Source organism: Gopherus evgoodei, chromosome 13 (genome assembly GCF_007399415.2).
Source record: "Gopherus evgoodei ecotype Sinaloan lineage chromosome 13, rGopEvg1_v1.p, whole genome shotgun sequence".
NCBI lineage: Eukaryota > Metazoa > Chordata > Testudines > Testudinidae > Gopherus > Gopherus evgoodei.
Genome location: NC_044334.1, coordinates 12,133,627 through 12,147,674, shown reverse-complemented (window position 1 = coordinate 12,147,674; position 14,048 = coordinate 12,133,627). Strand labels below are relative to the sequence as shown.

Genomic DNA, 14,048 nt, shown 5'->3' with positions numbered 1-14,048 from the left:
CTGCTGAGCTCTGTGCCTTTATCCTCACACACAACTATTTCAAATTTGATGACAATATATATCTCCAGATCAGTGGCACCGCTATGGGCACTCGCATGGCCCCACAATATGCCAATATTTTTATGGACGACCTGGAACAACGCTTCCTCAGCTCTCGTCCTCTCATGCCCCTTCTCTACCTACGCTACACTGATGACATCTTCATCATCTGAACCCATGGGAGGGAGTCTCTGGAAAAACTCCACCACTGATTTCAACAGCTTCCACCCCACCATCAACCTCAGCCTGGACCAATCTACACGGGAGGTCCACTTCCCTAGACACCACGGTGCAAATAAGGATGGTCACATTACCACCATCCTATATCGAAAACCTACCAACCACCTACCTTCATGCCTCCAGCCTCCATCCCGGGCACATCACACGATCCATTGTCTACAGTCAAGCACTAAGGTACAACCACATCTGCTCTAACCCCTCAGACAGAGATCAATACCTACAAAATCTCCACCAAGCATTCTCAAAACTACAATACCGGCATGAGGAAATAAGGAAACAGATCAACAGAGCCAGACGTGTACCCAGAAGCCTCCTACTGCAAGACAAACCCAAAAAAGAAACCAACAGGACTCCACTGGCCATCACATACAGTCCCCAGCTAAAACCTCTCCAACGCATCATCAGGGACCTACAACCCATCCTGGACAATGATCTCACACTTTCACAGGTCTCGGGTGGCAGGCCAGTCCTCGCCCGCAGGCAACCTGCCAACCTGAAACATATTCTCACCAGTAACTGCACACCGCACCATAGTAACGCTAGCTCAGGAACCAATCCATGCAACAAACCTCGATGCCGACTTCTGCCCACATATCTACACCAGCAACACCATCACAGGACCTAACCAGATCAGAGCACACCATCACCGGTTCATTCACCTGCTACGTCCATCCAATGTAATATACTGCCATCCTATGCCAGCAATGCCCCTCTGCTATGTACATTGGCCAAACTGGACAGTCGCTACGGAAAAGGATAAACGGACACAAATCAGATATTAGGAATGGCAATATACAAAAACCTGTAGGAGAACACTTCAACCTCCCTGGCCACACTATAGCAGACCTTAAGGTGGCCATCCTGCAGCAAAAAAACTTCAGGACCAGACTTCAAAGAGAAACTGCCGAGCTTCAGTTCATCTGCAAGTTTGACACCATCAGCTCAGGATTAAACAAAGACTGTGAATGGCTTGCCAATTACAGAACCAGTTTCTCCTCCCTTGGTTTTCGCACCTCAACTGCTAGAACAGGGCCTCATCCTCCCTGATTGAACTACCTCATTATCTCTAGCTTGCCTGCATATATATACCTGCCCCTGGAAATTTCCACTACATGCATCTGATGAAGTGGGTATTCACCCACGAAAGCTCATGCTCCAAAATGTCTGTTAGTCTATAAGGTGCCACAGGACTCTTTGCTGCTTCTAAAATTAAAAGTAATAAGTTTTTCCCACCTGTAAAACCAAATACAAATGCTCCCCTTCAGTCTGAACTCTCCTCGTGCTTACCTGCAGGGCAGGTGCAAGGATGTTTTGCGCCCTAGGCTAAACTTCCACCTTGCCCCCCGCAAGCCCTATGGCAGCTCTCTGCCCACGCCTTGAGGCGACCCCCCCTCCCGAGGCAGCTCCCCCCTCCACCCTGAGGCGCCCCCCCCCACCAGGGCAGCTCTCCAGCCCGGGGAGCCGCGCGGCAGCTCCCCGCCCCAGCTCACCTCTGCTGCTCCTCCTCCCTGAGAATGCCGTCGCCGCTCCACTTCTCCCACCTCCCATGCTTGCGGCGCTAATCAGTTGTTTGGTGCCGCAAGCCTGGGAGGGAGAGAAGCAAAGCAGGGCGGCATGCTCATGGGAGGAGGCAGAGCAGAGGTGAGCTGGGGTGGGGAGCGTCCCCCCTTACTTGCTGCAGGTGGCCCTCCCCATGCCCCCTTGCCCCAGATCCCTCTGCCTAAATGCTGCCGCCAACGGGGGCAGCCAAAAATCTGGTTGCCCCCGAAGGACCCAAAATGCTGCCCCCCAAATGCTAGCACCCTAGGTGATCACCTAGGTCGCCTAATGGGTTGCACCGGCCCTGCTTACACGGACCTGAAAGGACCCTTTTCTCAACGGTTGAAAGAGATTTCAGTGTCCATAACATCTCAGTCCTGAGCAGCTATCGAGCTGAAAAAGATGAAAGATTTTCATTCTTTTCCTTTAACTGCACTGTTCCACTGTCTCAGATTTATTTATTCTATTTTTTTTACGCTTATGGACTTTGCCTTCCTTGATCCCATGTTGTGCTTTACGGCAGACTTAGTTACTAAGTGCATACAGTGGAGCTGAGCACTAGAGGACACTGCTGCAATTGCTTTCAGTGAAGGGCTCTTTGTGGAACGAAATGGTTTGCTCACACTGACAGTATAAGGCCCTGTTCTGATGGAATATGCAAAAAGGTGGCTAAGGAAACTCCTTTTATGCTACAATAAGTGAAGGGGTAGGAGATGAAAAGCAGATTTGGGAATAGGTAACTACTTGATATGTACAGTGCCAAGCATGAGAGAAGACTTTTAGGCATCTCCAAATAACCTTAAACCCTTCCAGATTTAAAGTGCAAAGATGTGAGAGAAATGAGGTAGTTTCCTATATTAAGAATGAGAGAGTCAAGATTAGTTTTGTTTTATTTTATGAGCTGGTAGATCAAAGGCTATGATCAGATTTTTTTTGTTTCGTTTTATATTCTTCAGGGTCTCTTACCATTCTTCTCTCCATGGTATCTGAACACCTTCATTTACTGCATGCTTTTGTGAGTCAATATTTTCTCTTCAGAGTCTTGGGAGAAGAAAGAGCAGACAGGCATGTTAGTGTAAGGAGCTCATGTTAAGATCATGCTGGGTTCCTGGAATGCTGCTCCTTACATAAATACCTCTTCTGTGAGAATGACTAGTGGACCTATGCCTCTGGTAGACTAGTTAATACTTATGGTATATACGCCCCAGACTATACACTAAAAAAGTCTTGATACATGATGTACTCGGCTACTGAACTTTTCTGGATATTCAGAAAATTCTGGTTGCCTACAACCCAGGGATGCTAATTCTTAACTACAATAAGGCACCTTTAACACCACTTTGCTAGAGCAGCGTAAAGGGGCCTTGGAGGTAAATGGGAGACCAAGGACTTCAAACACTGCACCTTAGCATATTGGGTGGCAGTCAGTGCTACTCTGCCAAATCAGCCTCTAATCAATGGGCCATATTCCAATATCTTTACTCAAGCCTATGCCACAGGTAACCCCATTGAGACCACTGGGACTGACAAGGAATAAATGTGGCAGAATCTGGACCAGAGGAGTACCTGCGTAAAGCCCTTATTGCAGCTTATCAGCACTCTGGCCTCAGGGTGGGGACACAACTGTTTCCACCCCAGAGCCTCAGTCATTGGTGTTTAACTGCATAACAGGACTGCACTGGTTTTGTTGTGACAGAACATGACAGTGTTCCATTGGAATGATGGCACTTGACAAGTGACATAGCATGCAGCCATGAACCAGAATGAAGTGCATATCTGAAGGCACCAGCAAAGTAGGTAATTGCAATGCTGCAGGTGTTGGGATATGGCAGCAGAAACAGCGAACCAGTAGCAGCACTATGGTGCCATCAATTGGTAAATTGATTATTACAGATATCAATCATTCGGGCTGGACAAGTTCATTTAATGAATCAAATTCTACAAATACAGGCATTTTTCTTTTCTTTACATCTCTTCTGGGTTCTCCCATCATCTGTACCTTGTGATTAGTCAGGTGGTATTTTCTTCTGCTCCCTGATTGGATGAGTGAGACACAAGAGAATAATTAATAATGCATTTCTGGTATGGATTTGGGAGGTTCCTGGGAATTATAAACAGCTTTGTGAATGCCAGGCGTTGTAGTTCCAATATTCATGAATAGCAGATAACATGACTCCAAGAAGAGCAGTCAATCGAATTGGAGTAGTATGCTCCCAAGCATCTGCAAATTTTTCCCCATTCTTTTGATAAACTCCAACGTTGAGATTTTCAGAAGTGCTTAGCTTTAGCCTATTTTGCTGCTATTCAGGTCAATGGCAAAATTCCCATGGATTCAAGGGGAGGAGAGGAAGATTAATGCAGCACTTCTGGAAATCCCACCCTAACCCAAAACTGGGCTTGTGAGAAGATATGGAGGAAGCTTAGTTTATTGTCCTTTTAATCATTTATCCAGAGAGATTTCTTTATTGACCTCCTAGACCAGGATGTCTTGTTATAGGGTGTCTTCAGCATCTGGAGTTTGGTGATGACAAATCTCTGTGCACCTGTGTTGATCCAACCACAAGATCAGGGCCTCAGTTTGCAGATTGCACTTGCAGAGCAGAGAGCTGAAAATTATGACAGGAGACTCTGGAATAAAGTACTTACTTCTCTCCATGCTAGTGCTCTCCTTCGTCTTGCTCTTTCAGAGACTTCAGCCTTGGTATGCAGGTGCAGAGTTGTTCATAACAGTTAGTGCTGCAGTAATCTTGGCAGCAGCAAGCCAGCTTTTTGGAGAGAATATTCTTTCACCAGGAAAGTCTTGTATATAAAGTAACAGATTCAAATCCTGAAGACCTCGCCCAGTCAAAGTTCCCGTTAATTTCAATGACAGTTTTGAGTGAATGAAACTGCAAGATGCATATGAATTTCTGGCATAGTTTTTTTTACTTTTTAAATGAGTTTACTCATAGGCTAGGTTAAATGTAATAAACATCATTACACTACTTTTTTGTTTTCAATGGGAACAATATTGTGCTTTAAATGTTCTCTTTAGGCATGAAAATTATGTTTAAAGAACTTTAAGGTTGCAAAGTGACACACTGAACAGTTAGTAAGTGTCAGAATTAAGGATGCCTGTGCCACCTTGTGCATATACATTATAATAATCTTTAATTACATGATCGCATACTATTTTCTCCACAGGACGTGTGCCTCATTCAGTGCACAAGATGGACAATGTTCACTTAATTAGCAGCAATTCAGTGTTTTGTTTTATCCTCATTGTTCAATGTGTGGCCCCATGCCCTATTTTACCGCATCCTCGTGGGCTCCTTGTCTGATCTGTCTCTCTTCTTCTCTTCCTGGCCTGCATTTACCTCCCCTACCATGCACATTGTCGCCCATCCCAATCTCTCCTAATCCCAGTCTGCCTTTCTGGCCTCTTTGCCTAATCTCTGTATTCCCTCCCCACTCCCCCATCCAAGTCTCTTTGCCCAGTCAGTCCCATTTCTCCTGCAATGTGGCTCCTCAGCAGATCTCTGTCTCCTCTCACACATCTCCTTCTCTCATCCCACTTACTTTCAATCTCCTACCCTGCCTCTTCATCCAATCTGTCTCACTCCCTCCTCTCTGTCTTGCTGTTTCTATCCCTGGCATAGCTGCTGGAACTAGGGGGCAGGGGATGCTGCTGCACCCCCGGCTTGAAGTGCTTTCCATGATATACCGGGTTTACAGTTTGGTTCAATGGCTCCCAGCAGCCCCACTATACAAATTGTTCCAGCCCCCATGATCCCGGTTTACCGTCCCAATCTCTCCTCCCAACTCTCCGGCCTAGTTTCCTTCTCCCGCTGTCAGCCTCCAGTCCTATTCGTCTCCATCTACAGGCTCCTTGTCCTAATCTTCTGCCCCCTCCCTCAGGTCTGACTCTTGTCCCCTCTGTGTTCGAATCAGGCAGTTTCCTCCTCCACACTGTCTGTGCCCAGCAGGGGGACACTGAGGGCACAGGAGAGACAAGCTCTCAGTTCCAAGCAGGGGTGCAGGAACTAGGAGTGCTGGGGGTGCAGCAGCACCCCGCTGGCTTGAAGTAGTAAAAACTGAATACATGGTTTCCACTTTCAGCACCCCTACTATAAAAATTGTTCCTACACCCCTGACTCCAGGGCCCTGGTTCTTGCCCAGCCCAGTGCTGCAATTGCAGGGAAAGTTTGGCTTCAGCCCTAGACTGGAGCATGCTGAGCGTAGATGGAATCTCAGGGGAGTTTAGCTCTGAATGTCTAGCAAGTTTGTACTGAGAACATTTGAACTGTGACTTTTCAAAAGCTACAGCTTGGCAAAATTTAGCCAAGATTTTTACAGGAGCAGCAAAAGACATAAAACTCTGAAGTCCACCCAACTGCAAAATTTCAAGTACCTGCTCCAAAGCAGTGGGCCCTAGAGCCATTTAAAGAAGCCAGAATTTTTTTAACATGGACAAAACAATATATTCACTGGCTGGCTCCTTAGAAACAGCTGAACCATTTTGACTGACATTTTCTAACAGAACTCTGCGTGAGGGAAAAACTCTGCATGACCATTTCAGCCCAGATGGTTAAACTTAAGCATAAGTGCAAGCAACTGCATTATGGGAGAGAGATGTGATTCAGAGCCAGAGTGAGTTCCTAGAGCGCGGGGAGATGCAGCAGGCTGCTGACTGAGCTCCTTCCAAGCCACAAGGGGCTATTTTTCCTTTTCTGTTGGCTCCAACAGGGTCACTTGAGCAAGCTCACTCCCCCCTCACCCGGGCCCGGCTGCACCCTCTGCCTGACCAATAGGGCCTAAAAAATAGAAGGGCCGAAGGCTATAGCCTTATTAGCCTAATGGTTAATCTGGCCCTGGTAGTGAAGGAGTCTGTTATCTGTAGGACCCTCTGCCTTATTTGTTGAGAAGTTGGAAGGTGTGTAGTGATTACAGGAAGAGAAAGGATGGTCTTATGGTTCGGGCAGCTGAATGACACCCTGGAGACTTAAGTACTATTCTTGCTTCTGCCACCAAATTCCAACATGATGCTAGGCAAATAACTTACACCAAACTTTTTCACTCACTTCTGCATGTAAAAGGCTACATCATAATGTATATACAAAGCAGGCTGGATCAAAGTTCCACAGTCAACTTTATTTCTGGCCTTTTCTAACTTGAATGCACATGACTTTATTGCATCCTTTTAATTCTTATCTTTGTATGTCCTAATTTTTTATGGTTTAGTTTATTGCTGAGAGCAACCTTAACTAATGTTAAACGAAGGTGGGGTTTATTTTTTTGGTGGGGGTTGTGAATAATTTTAAAAAATAAAGGTATTTGCTGAATATGGTTTTGATCCAAAGACCCCTGAAGTTAATGGAATGACTCTTTTTGACTTCAGTGAGCTTTGGATCAGACCCTAATACCACCCATCCATCTACCATAGTTAAGATTGCAAAATTGTTTCAATTTCAAGTCTCTATTATTACACGCTTATACATTTCTACAGAACTCACCTTCAAGGCTGAAATGTTCCATACTTGGTTCTTGGCTGTAGTGAAACTTTTTTTTAAAAGATTAAGCAAAATCTACTGAGCCATTTTTTGAGTTATGGGAGAGGAATAAAATATGCTTTTCACACTGTTAATGAAATCAAACCACATTCTCTTCCCAAACACAGCTACAGCAAAAAGAGTGAAAACTGCCATGGTCATAACATACAGTGTGTCTTCCTTTTTACCAGGACAGAAGTCCTTCAGCTTCTTTATCATCCTCCACCACCTCAAGAACTACTATCAAAACGTTTCCTTTAAAGCACAAAACACACTCAGTGAATATGAAGTCCCTGCAACCTCCAAACACTAACCATCCATCCCATGGTATCAAAGATCTGGAGATCCGCTTGCTGCAAGTGGAGTGTGAAGAGCTCAAAAACCGACTAGGGTGCTTGAGGGTAAATATAAATCCACCTCTGTTGTGAACTGAAAAGGGTCTTGTTCACAGTGACACTACAACCAAGCAGGAAGAATGCAATCGGTTAATTTTTGCTCTGAGTTAAATATATTTTGTTTTATTTTGATACTTCAACATGCAGGAGCGGTGCCAGGGTTTTTGGCGCCCTAGGCGGGGGTCCTTCCGCGCTCCCGGTAGTAGGCGGCAATTCTGCGGCGCGTCCCGGCGCGAGTAAAGGACCTGCCGCAGAATTGCAGCTGAAGACCCGGAGCGTGGAAGGACCCCCCGCAGCCAAATTGCTGCCCTCCCAAATCCTGGCACCCCAGGTGACTGCCTATGTCGCCTAAATGGAAGCGCCGGCCCTGTCAACATGCTACATTATGTGAGAGTGCACAGACCTCATCTTATTAATAATATGCAGGGAATTAGCTCTCTGCTTAGGTAGTTTTTTATAACATAGTAGTGTGTTGGAGGTTTCACTGTGCTGGGGCTATACAAATGCATGGTGAGAGACAGATTCTGCCCCAAAGAGATTACAGTATAAATAAACAGGATAGATGAGTGGGAGGAGAAATGAAGACAGAGAAAAGTTAAGTGATTTTCCCACCAAGCAGGTCAATGGCAGAGCTGGTCATAGACACCTGACCAAGTCTCCTGACTGCCAGTCTAGTGCCCTGTGCATGAGATCATAGCCTGGGACTAAAGACTCACTCAAGCAGCCCAGAGAAAAGTTTTCTGTTTATCCAAAAACGTTTTCATTTCAACAATGCACCTTGCACTTCAAGAATGAAGCCTTAGGGAAGCAAAACATGTTAGCTTTAAGTTGGCAGGGGGTGGGGATTCCTTGATGGACAAGCTGACTCACTCCATATCTTACTGAGACTGCCAGGATGCACGGTTTTTTTACCATGCATTACTTAGCACGCTTGATGCTTTACAGTTAAATAAGACAAGTTCTGTGCTTGAGGGGCTTAAGTATTGTCAGATAGCACAGTGATTGAAGACATCAAACTGCAGTGAAGAGACAAAACGTGGGGAGTGGAGAAGGGCTCTTGGAGAGAACATTGTCAAGTATCAGAGGGGTAGCCATGTTAGTCTGGATCTGTAAAAGCAGCAAAGAATCCTGTGGCACCTTACAGACTAACAGACGTTTTGGAGCATGAGCTTTCGTGGGTGAATACCCACTTCATCAGATGCAACTGAGAACATTGTTAGATTTTCCAGAAGTGGGTAACAGAAATCCTGAGTAGAGTGTAGAGATGGGATGACTAAGAAAGTTATACCTGAAAAGTAAAATCTGCACCACTCAAAGGTCAGACATTCAACATATGTATCCAATAGTTCTGTTCCCTGCTGTTTGTCTTACATTTTAAAATGCAGGGGATAGGAACCATTTTGTTTTGTGCCTGTACAGCGCAGGGCACAGTAGCTGCTGTCCCAGTGTAATCCTATTACTCTTTCCCCATATACACATCACACCAGTAAATGTTAACAATTCCCAATTCAAGACAAACTGATACCAATCTGTATATTATGTTCAGGAAGAAAGTTGACAGTAAGACTTGAGAATAACAGCCGTCAAAGCCAGCCTTACAAAATTACCACTATAATTTACTGCCCCAGGCTTACAATCTCCTAAATAATGATTATAATGCAAATGCTTAAGACATTCTACTTGCCTCAACTAGAATATTACTCCATCATGTGAGGGGGTAGGTAGACTTTTGCAAGACTGTTACTTGTTTGTTTGTATTACAGTAGCAACTAGGAGCCCCAGCCATGAACTGGAACCCCATTGTGCTAGGTGTTGTACAGATACAGAACAAAAGGACGGTGCCTGCTCCAGGGGCTTACAACCTACGTATAATATGAGAGAAAACAGATGGATACTGACAGACCGGGGGAGTACAAAGAAGTAATGAGACAATGCCATCTAAATAGACAAGACAGACACAGAGTAGGGGAAGGGGGTCTAAAACACAAGTGTGAATGAGATGACAGTGGCATGTTAGTTCCACAGTATTTCTGGTGGGTGGGTGGGTTGACGTAGGGTGGAATCAGCTAGATGGAAAAGGAAAGGGGCAGAGCAGGATAGGGCAAGTGTGGAGTGAAGCTGAGGTGAAGCGACTGAGGGTGCGGAGAGGTTGGCGCAAACAGCCAATCAGCACAGGTGGAGAATCCCAGAAAACATTCTATGGTTCTTCTGGAATGTACAAAGGTCTCCGCTTTGGCTGCTCCTGTACCTACTGGCTGGAGTCTCTGACTGGCTCCTCTTTGTCCCCCAAAGCCACATGGGAGGGCAGAAGGGGAAGTACTGCCAGGGTCCTTGTGCCCTGAGAGAGGGTGGGGCTTCCCTACATAGTTCTGGGTCAGGGGAGGTGCCAGAAAGAGGTAGCCCTGGCTTTGCCCTATTTTACCCCCTCCCCAGTGCAGCAGTCCCTGCTAGGTCTGCTTCTGTTTCTACCAGCTGGAATCTCTAGCAGGACTAAAGAAAAAGCACTGCTACTTCTAGAGAGGGGAAAATGTCCATGTTTTGTCCACCGTTTTTTACAGTGCTCTTATTATGGAAATCTAATCCTCACATCTTCCAGCTAAGAGTCCTCATTTGTTGGAGATGACAGTCTAAACCAAATTAGGGTATTTTAAATCTCTGAGGAAATCCAGATACTATTTGGTCATTAAATAGAGAGTGAGTTATAATATAGACTGTATCTCTATGGTTTACTAAAGCAAGTGCAGCAAAAGACAGGAGCCTATTAACAATAAATATTTTGCAAGCTAACCCAATTTGGGTTTGAATTCACAATGCTCTGGATTGGGCCTGAGTTCAGACTTTCATTAATGGATATACTCTGGATTAATAGTCTGATTGGTATCTCTGTAATTTTAAATTTTGGCTCTCATAACAAACATTGAGACGGAAGAACCTTCAGATAATACATATTGAACTAAAGTTTCTATCCTGCTCTGCCAGCATTTTTAATCTGCTGTAAAATCACTAATGTCAATATACCCACAATGCATTGTGTAATGAGATATCCTTCACATGAACATTGATGAAAGGTTGCTGAGTCAGTGATCTCGTTTTCTGTTTCTAAATTTTCCATCCTAGCCTTCTACCTTGTTTTGCATTATTATACTGGACCATGGATTTATCAAAGCTTTGCTTCCCAACCTAACCAGTTCTGGAATGATTTGCTTCCAGGCACAGGAATTACAATCTTTAACCTGATTATTGGTCCCAGCAATTGCATCACCATCATTTAAGAAGAATGAGTTAATGCATTAGAAGAACATTAGGATTTTGAGTTTCTTATGCCATAAGCAATATATCAACTTTTTAGATGGCAGAAGTCTGTGATATGGACAATTCTAAATAAAGGACAAAGAAATTCCAATCTTATGTGCTTTCTGAATTATTTTGATTGTACAATCTTTATCCCTTATGTGGATGCTATATAGAACAAGGCACTCTACAGTATAAAAATCAACTCAGGTATGATGCAGCAGGAACATTTTTTCCTTCTTGGTTTACTGATCCATAATATTTCAAATGCATAAATATAGATACTTTACTCTGGCAGATGTTATTGTTTACCTAGAAATCCAGTGATGACAAATTGTACATTGCCATAACTGTGCATTAAAAAACAGCTATTGAAGAACATTTTTGTCATACAGGAAGGGCTGATGGGTCAGAAGCCAAGTGATATGGAGGAGCTATTGAAACAGTCTCAGAAGGAGCTATTGTGGCTTCAGAGGCAGCTGTCTTTCATCGCTACAGGAGGGCCTACATGCATTTTGTCAGCTAGCCAGGTGAGTTCCTTCATTACTGTTGGCTATTTTGTTGTTTTAATTTTTTCCCAGTCTTATTTTGCTGTGCAAAGAGAAATCCCCTCACACCATTGTAACTCTATTGACTTCAATGGCATTACTTCTGATTTTTGCAGAGATAATTTCCTGGAGGACACAAAGAATATGCAATTCCTTTAGAAATGGCTGAAGATGAATGAAGGTTAAGCATTGAAATGGCATTTTGCAGTTATACTGCATAAGAGATGGCTTGAGTTACTATTGCCTTCCCTAAAGACAATTGTAAAATTTTAAATGGCAACAGAGATACTCAGCATCTGATGCTGACTTGCCATCTGGCAGAGCTCACCATGTATAGTACTAGATAAATAGTAAATTATTTATGTTAGTAATGCTTTAATATCTTATCGTTCCAACTGGTAACAGCAATAACGTACTTTGTGGGTGCTTATCTGCCAGGGAGAAACAGGTTGAATACATTAAGTTTTTAAGACTTTGGTTTAGGTTTTACACAGCTACTAGTCACAAAGGACATTTTTTTTGAAAGCTTACCATCAGCACAGCCTTGCTCACTGTTTTGAAAAGGGCTCCTACTTAGGCACCACAGACTAGCTTTGCTCATATTGTTAGGTACTTAAAAATCACGTAGTTTCTCGCGCAGCTAAGAACTAGAGATGAATTCAATCCAAAACTTAAGATCTAGACACCTTCAAACATTGATATTCAGATCAAGATTCAAACGTCATAGCTGGTTGTTCTCTTTTTTAACCCTTAGAACCATACATCCTTCAACTTTGTTTAACTTAGCATCCAGATCTGAACTTCTGCAGGTCGAGCCCATCTCTAAACTGAAATGGGAGATGGGAAGAAAGAAAATGACATGATTACTAGGGCTGACCAGAGAACGTTGAGGTTTCAAAAACTGTTTTCATTCCGATGCAGAGCGAAAAAAAAGACCTTTTGAAATTTTTTGCAAGGAAAAAAAAACAGTGAGTGAGAGAGAGACCTGATAACAGCCACTTCCAGACAAAATTCAGAGCCAGAGGACCAGATTCTCAAGCCCATTTAAGGCCTCTTTGCACCATTGGTTTTTGTAAAGAGAAATCATGCCTCACCAATCTACTAGAATTCTTTGAGGGGTCAACAAGCATGTGGACAAGGGGGATCCAGTGTACTTACATTTTCAGAAAGCCTTTGACAAGGTCCCTCACCAAAGGCTCTTAAACAAAGTAAGCTGTCATGGGATAAGAGGGAAGATCCTCTCATGGTTGGTAATTGGTTAAAAGAGTAGGAATAAATGGTCAGTTTTCAAAACAGAGAGAGGTAAATAGTGGTGCCCTTCAGGGATCTGTGCTGGGCCCAGTCCTATTCAACATATTCATAAATGATCTGGAAAAAGGGGTAAACAGTGAGGTGGCAAAATTTGCAGATGATACAAAACTACTCAAGATAGTTAAGTCCCAGGCAGACTGCAAAGAGCTACAAAAGGATCTCACAAAACTGGGTGACTGGGCAACAAAATGGCAGATGAGATTCAATGTTGATAAATGCAGAGTAATGCACATTGGAAAACATAATCCCAACTATACATATAAAATTATGGGGTCTAAATTAGCTATTACCATTGAAGAAGGAGATCTTAGAGTCACTGTGGATAGTTCTCTGAAAACATCCACTCAGTGTGCAGCAGCAGTCAAAAAAGTGAATAGACTGTTGGGAATCCTTAAGAAAGGGATAGGTAATCATAGAATATTAGGGTTGGAAGGGACTTCAAAGCAGAACCAATCCCCAGATTTTTACCCCAGTTCCCCAAATGGCCCCCTCAAGGATTGAACTCACAACACCCTAGGCTTAGCAGGCCAATGCTCAAACCACTGAGCCATCCCTCCCCTTCAGACAGCAGCTAATGCCAGGTGTCTCTAAGGGAATGAACAGAACAGGGACTCCTCAAGTGATCAGAAGACAGAAAATATCATTTTGCCTCTATATAAATCCATGGTACACCCACATCTTGAATACTGCATGCAGATGTGGTTGCCATATCTCAAAAAAGAGGTATTGGAATTGGAAAAGGTTCAGAAAAGCACAACACAAATGATTAGGGTATGGAACAGCTTCTGTATGAGAAGAGATTCATAAGACTGGGACTTTTCAAGTTGGAAAAGAGATTACTAAGGAGGAATCTGATTGAGGTCTATAAAATCATGACTGGTGCGGAGAAAGTAAATACGGAAGTGTTATTTACTCCTCATAACACAAGAACTAGTGGTCACCAAATGAAATTAATAGGCAGCAGGTTTAAAACAAACAAAAGGAAGTATTTCTTCACACAACACACAGTCAACCTGTGGAACTCCTTGCCAGGGGATGTTGTGAAGGCCAAGACTATAACAGGGTTCAAAAAAGAACTAGATAAATTCATAGAGGACAGGTCTATCAATGGCTATTAGCTAGGGTGGGCAACGATGGTGTCCATAGTCTCTGTTGCC

At 43.7% G+C, this 14,048-nt stretch overlaps 1 protein-coding gene across 6 annotated transcripts in view; it reads left to right on the top strand.

Annotated features, from left to right (window-relative positions):
- RIMBP2 (RIMS binding protein 2) overlaps nucleotides 1–14,048 on the top strand; it is a 352,577-nt gene that overhangs the window by 42,490 nt on the left and 296,039 nt on the right. For all 6 annotated transcript variants that reach the window (XM_030582927.1, XM_030582926.1, XM_030582925.1 and 3 more), the window contains exons 4-5: nucleotides 7,538–7,747; nucleotides 11,428–11,562. In XM_030582927.1, the coding sequence (XP_030438787.1) occupies nucleotides 7,538–7,747; nucleotides 11,428–11,562 (345 nt within the window). The remainder of the gene's footprint in view (nucleotides 1–7,537; nucleotides 7,748–11,427; nucleotides 11,563–14,048) is intronic.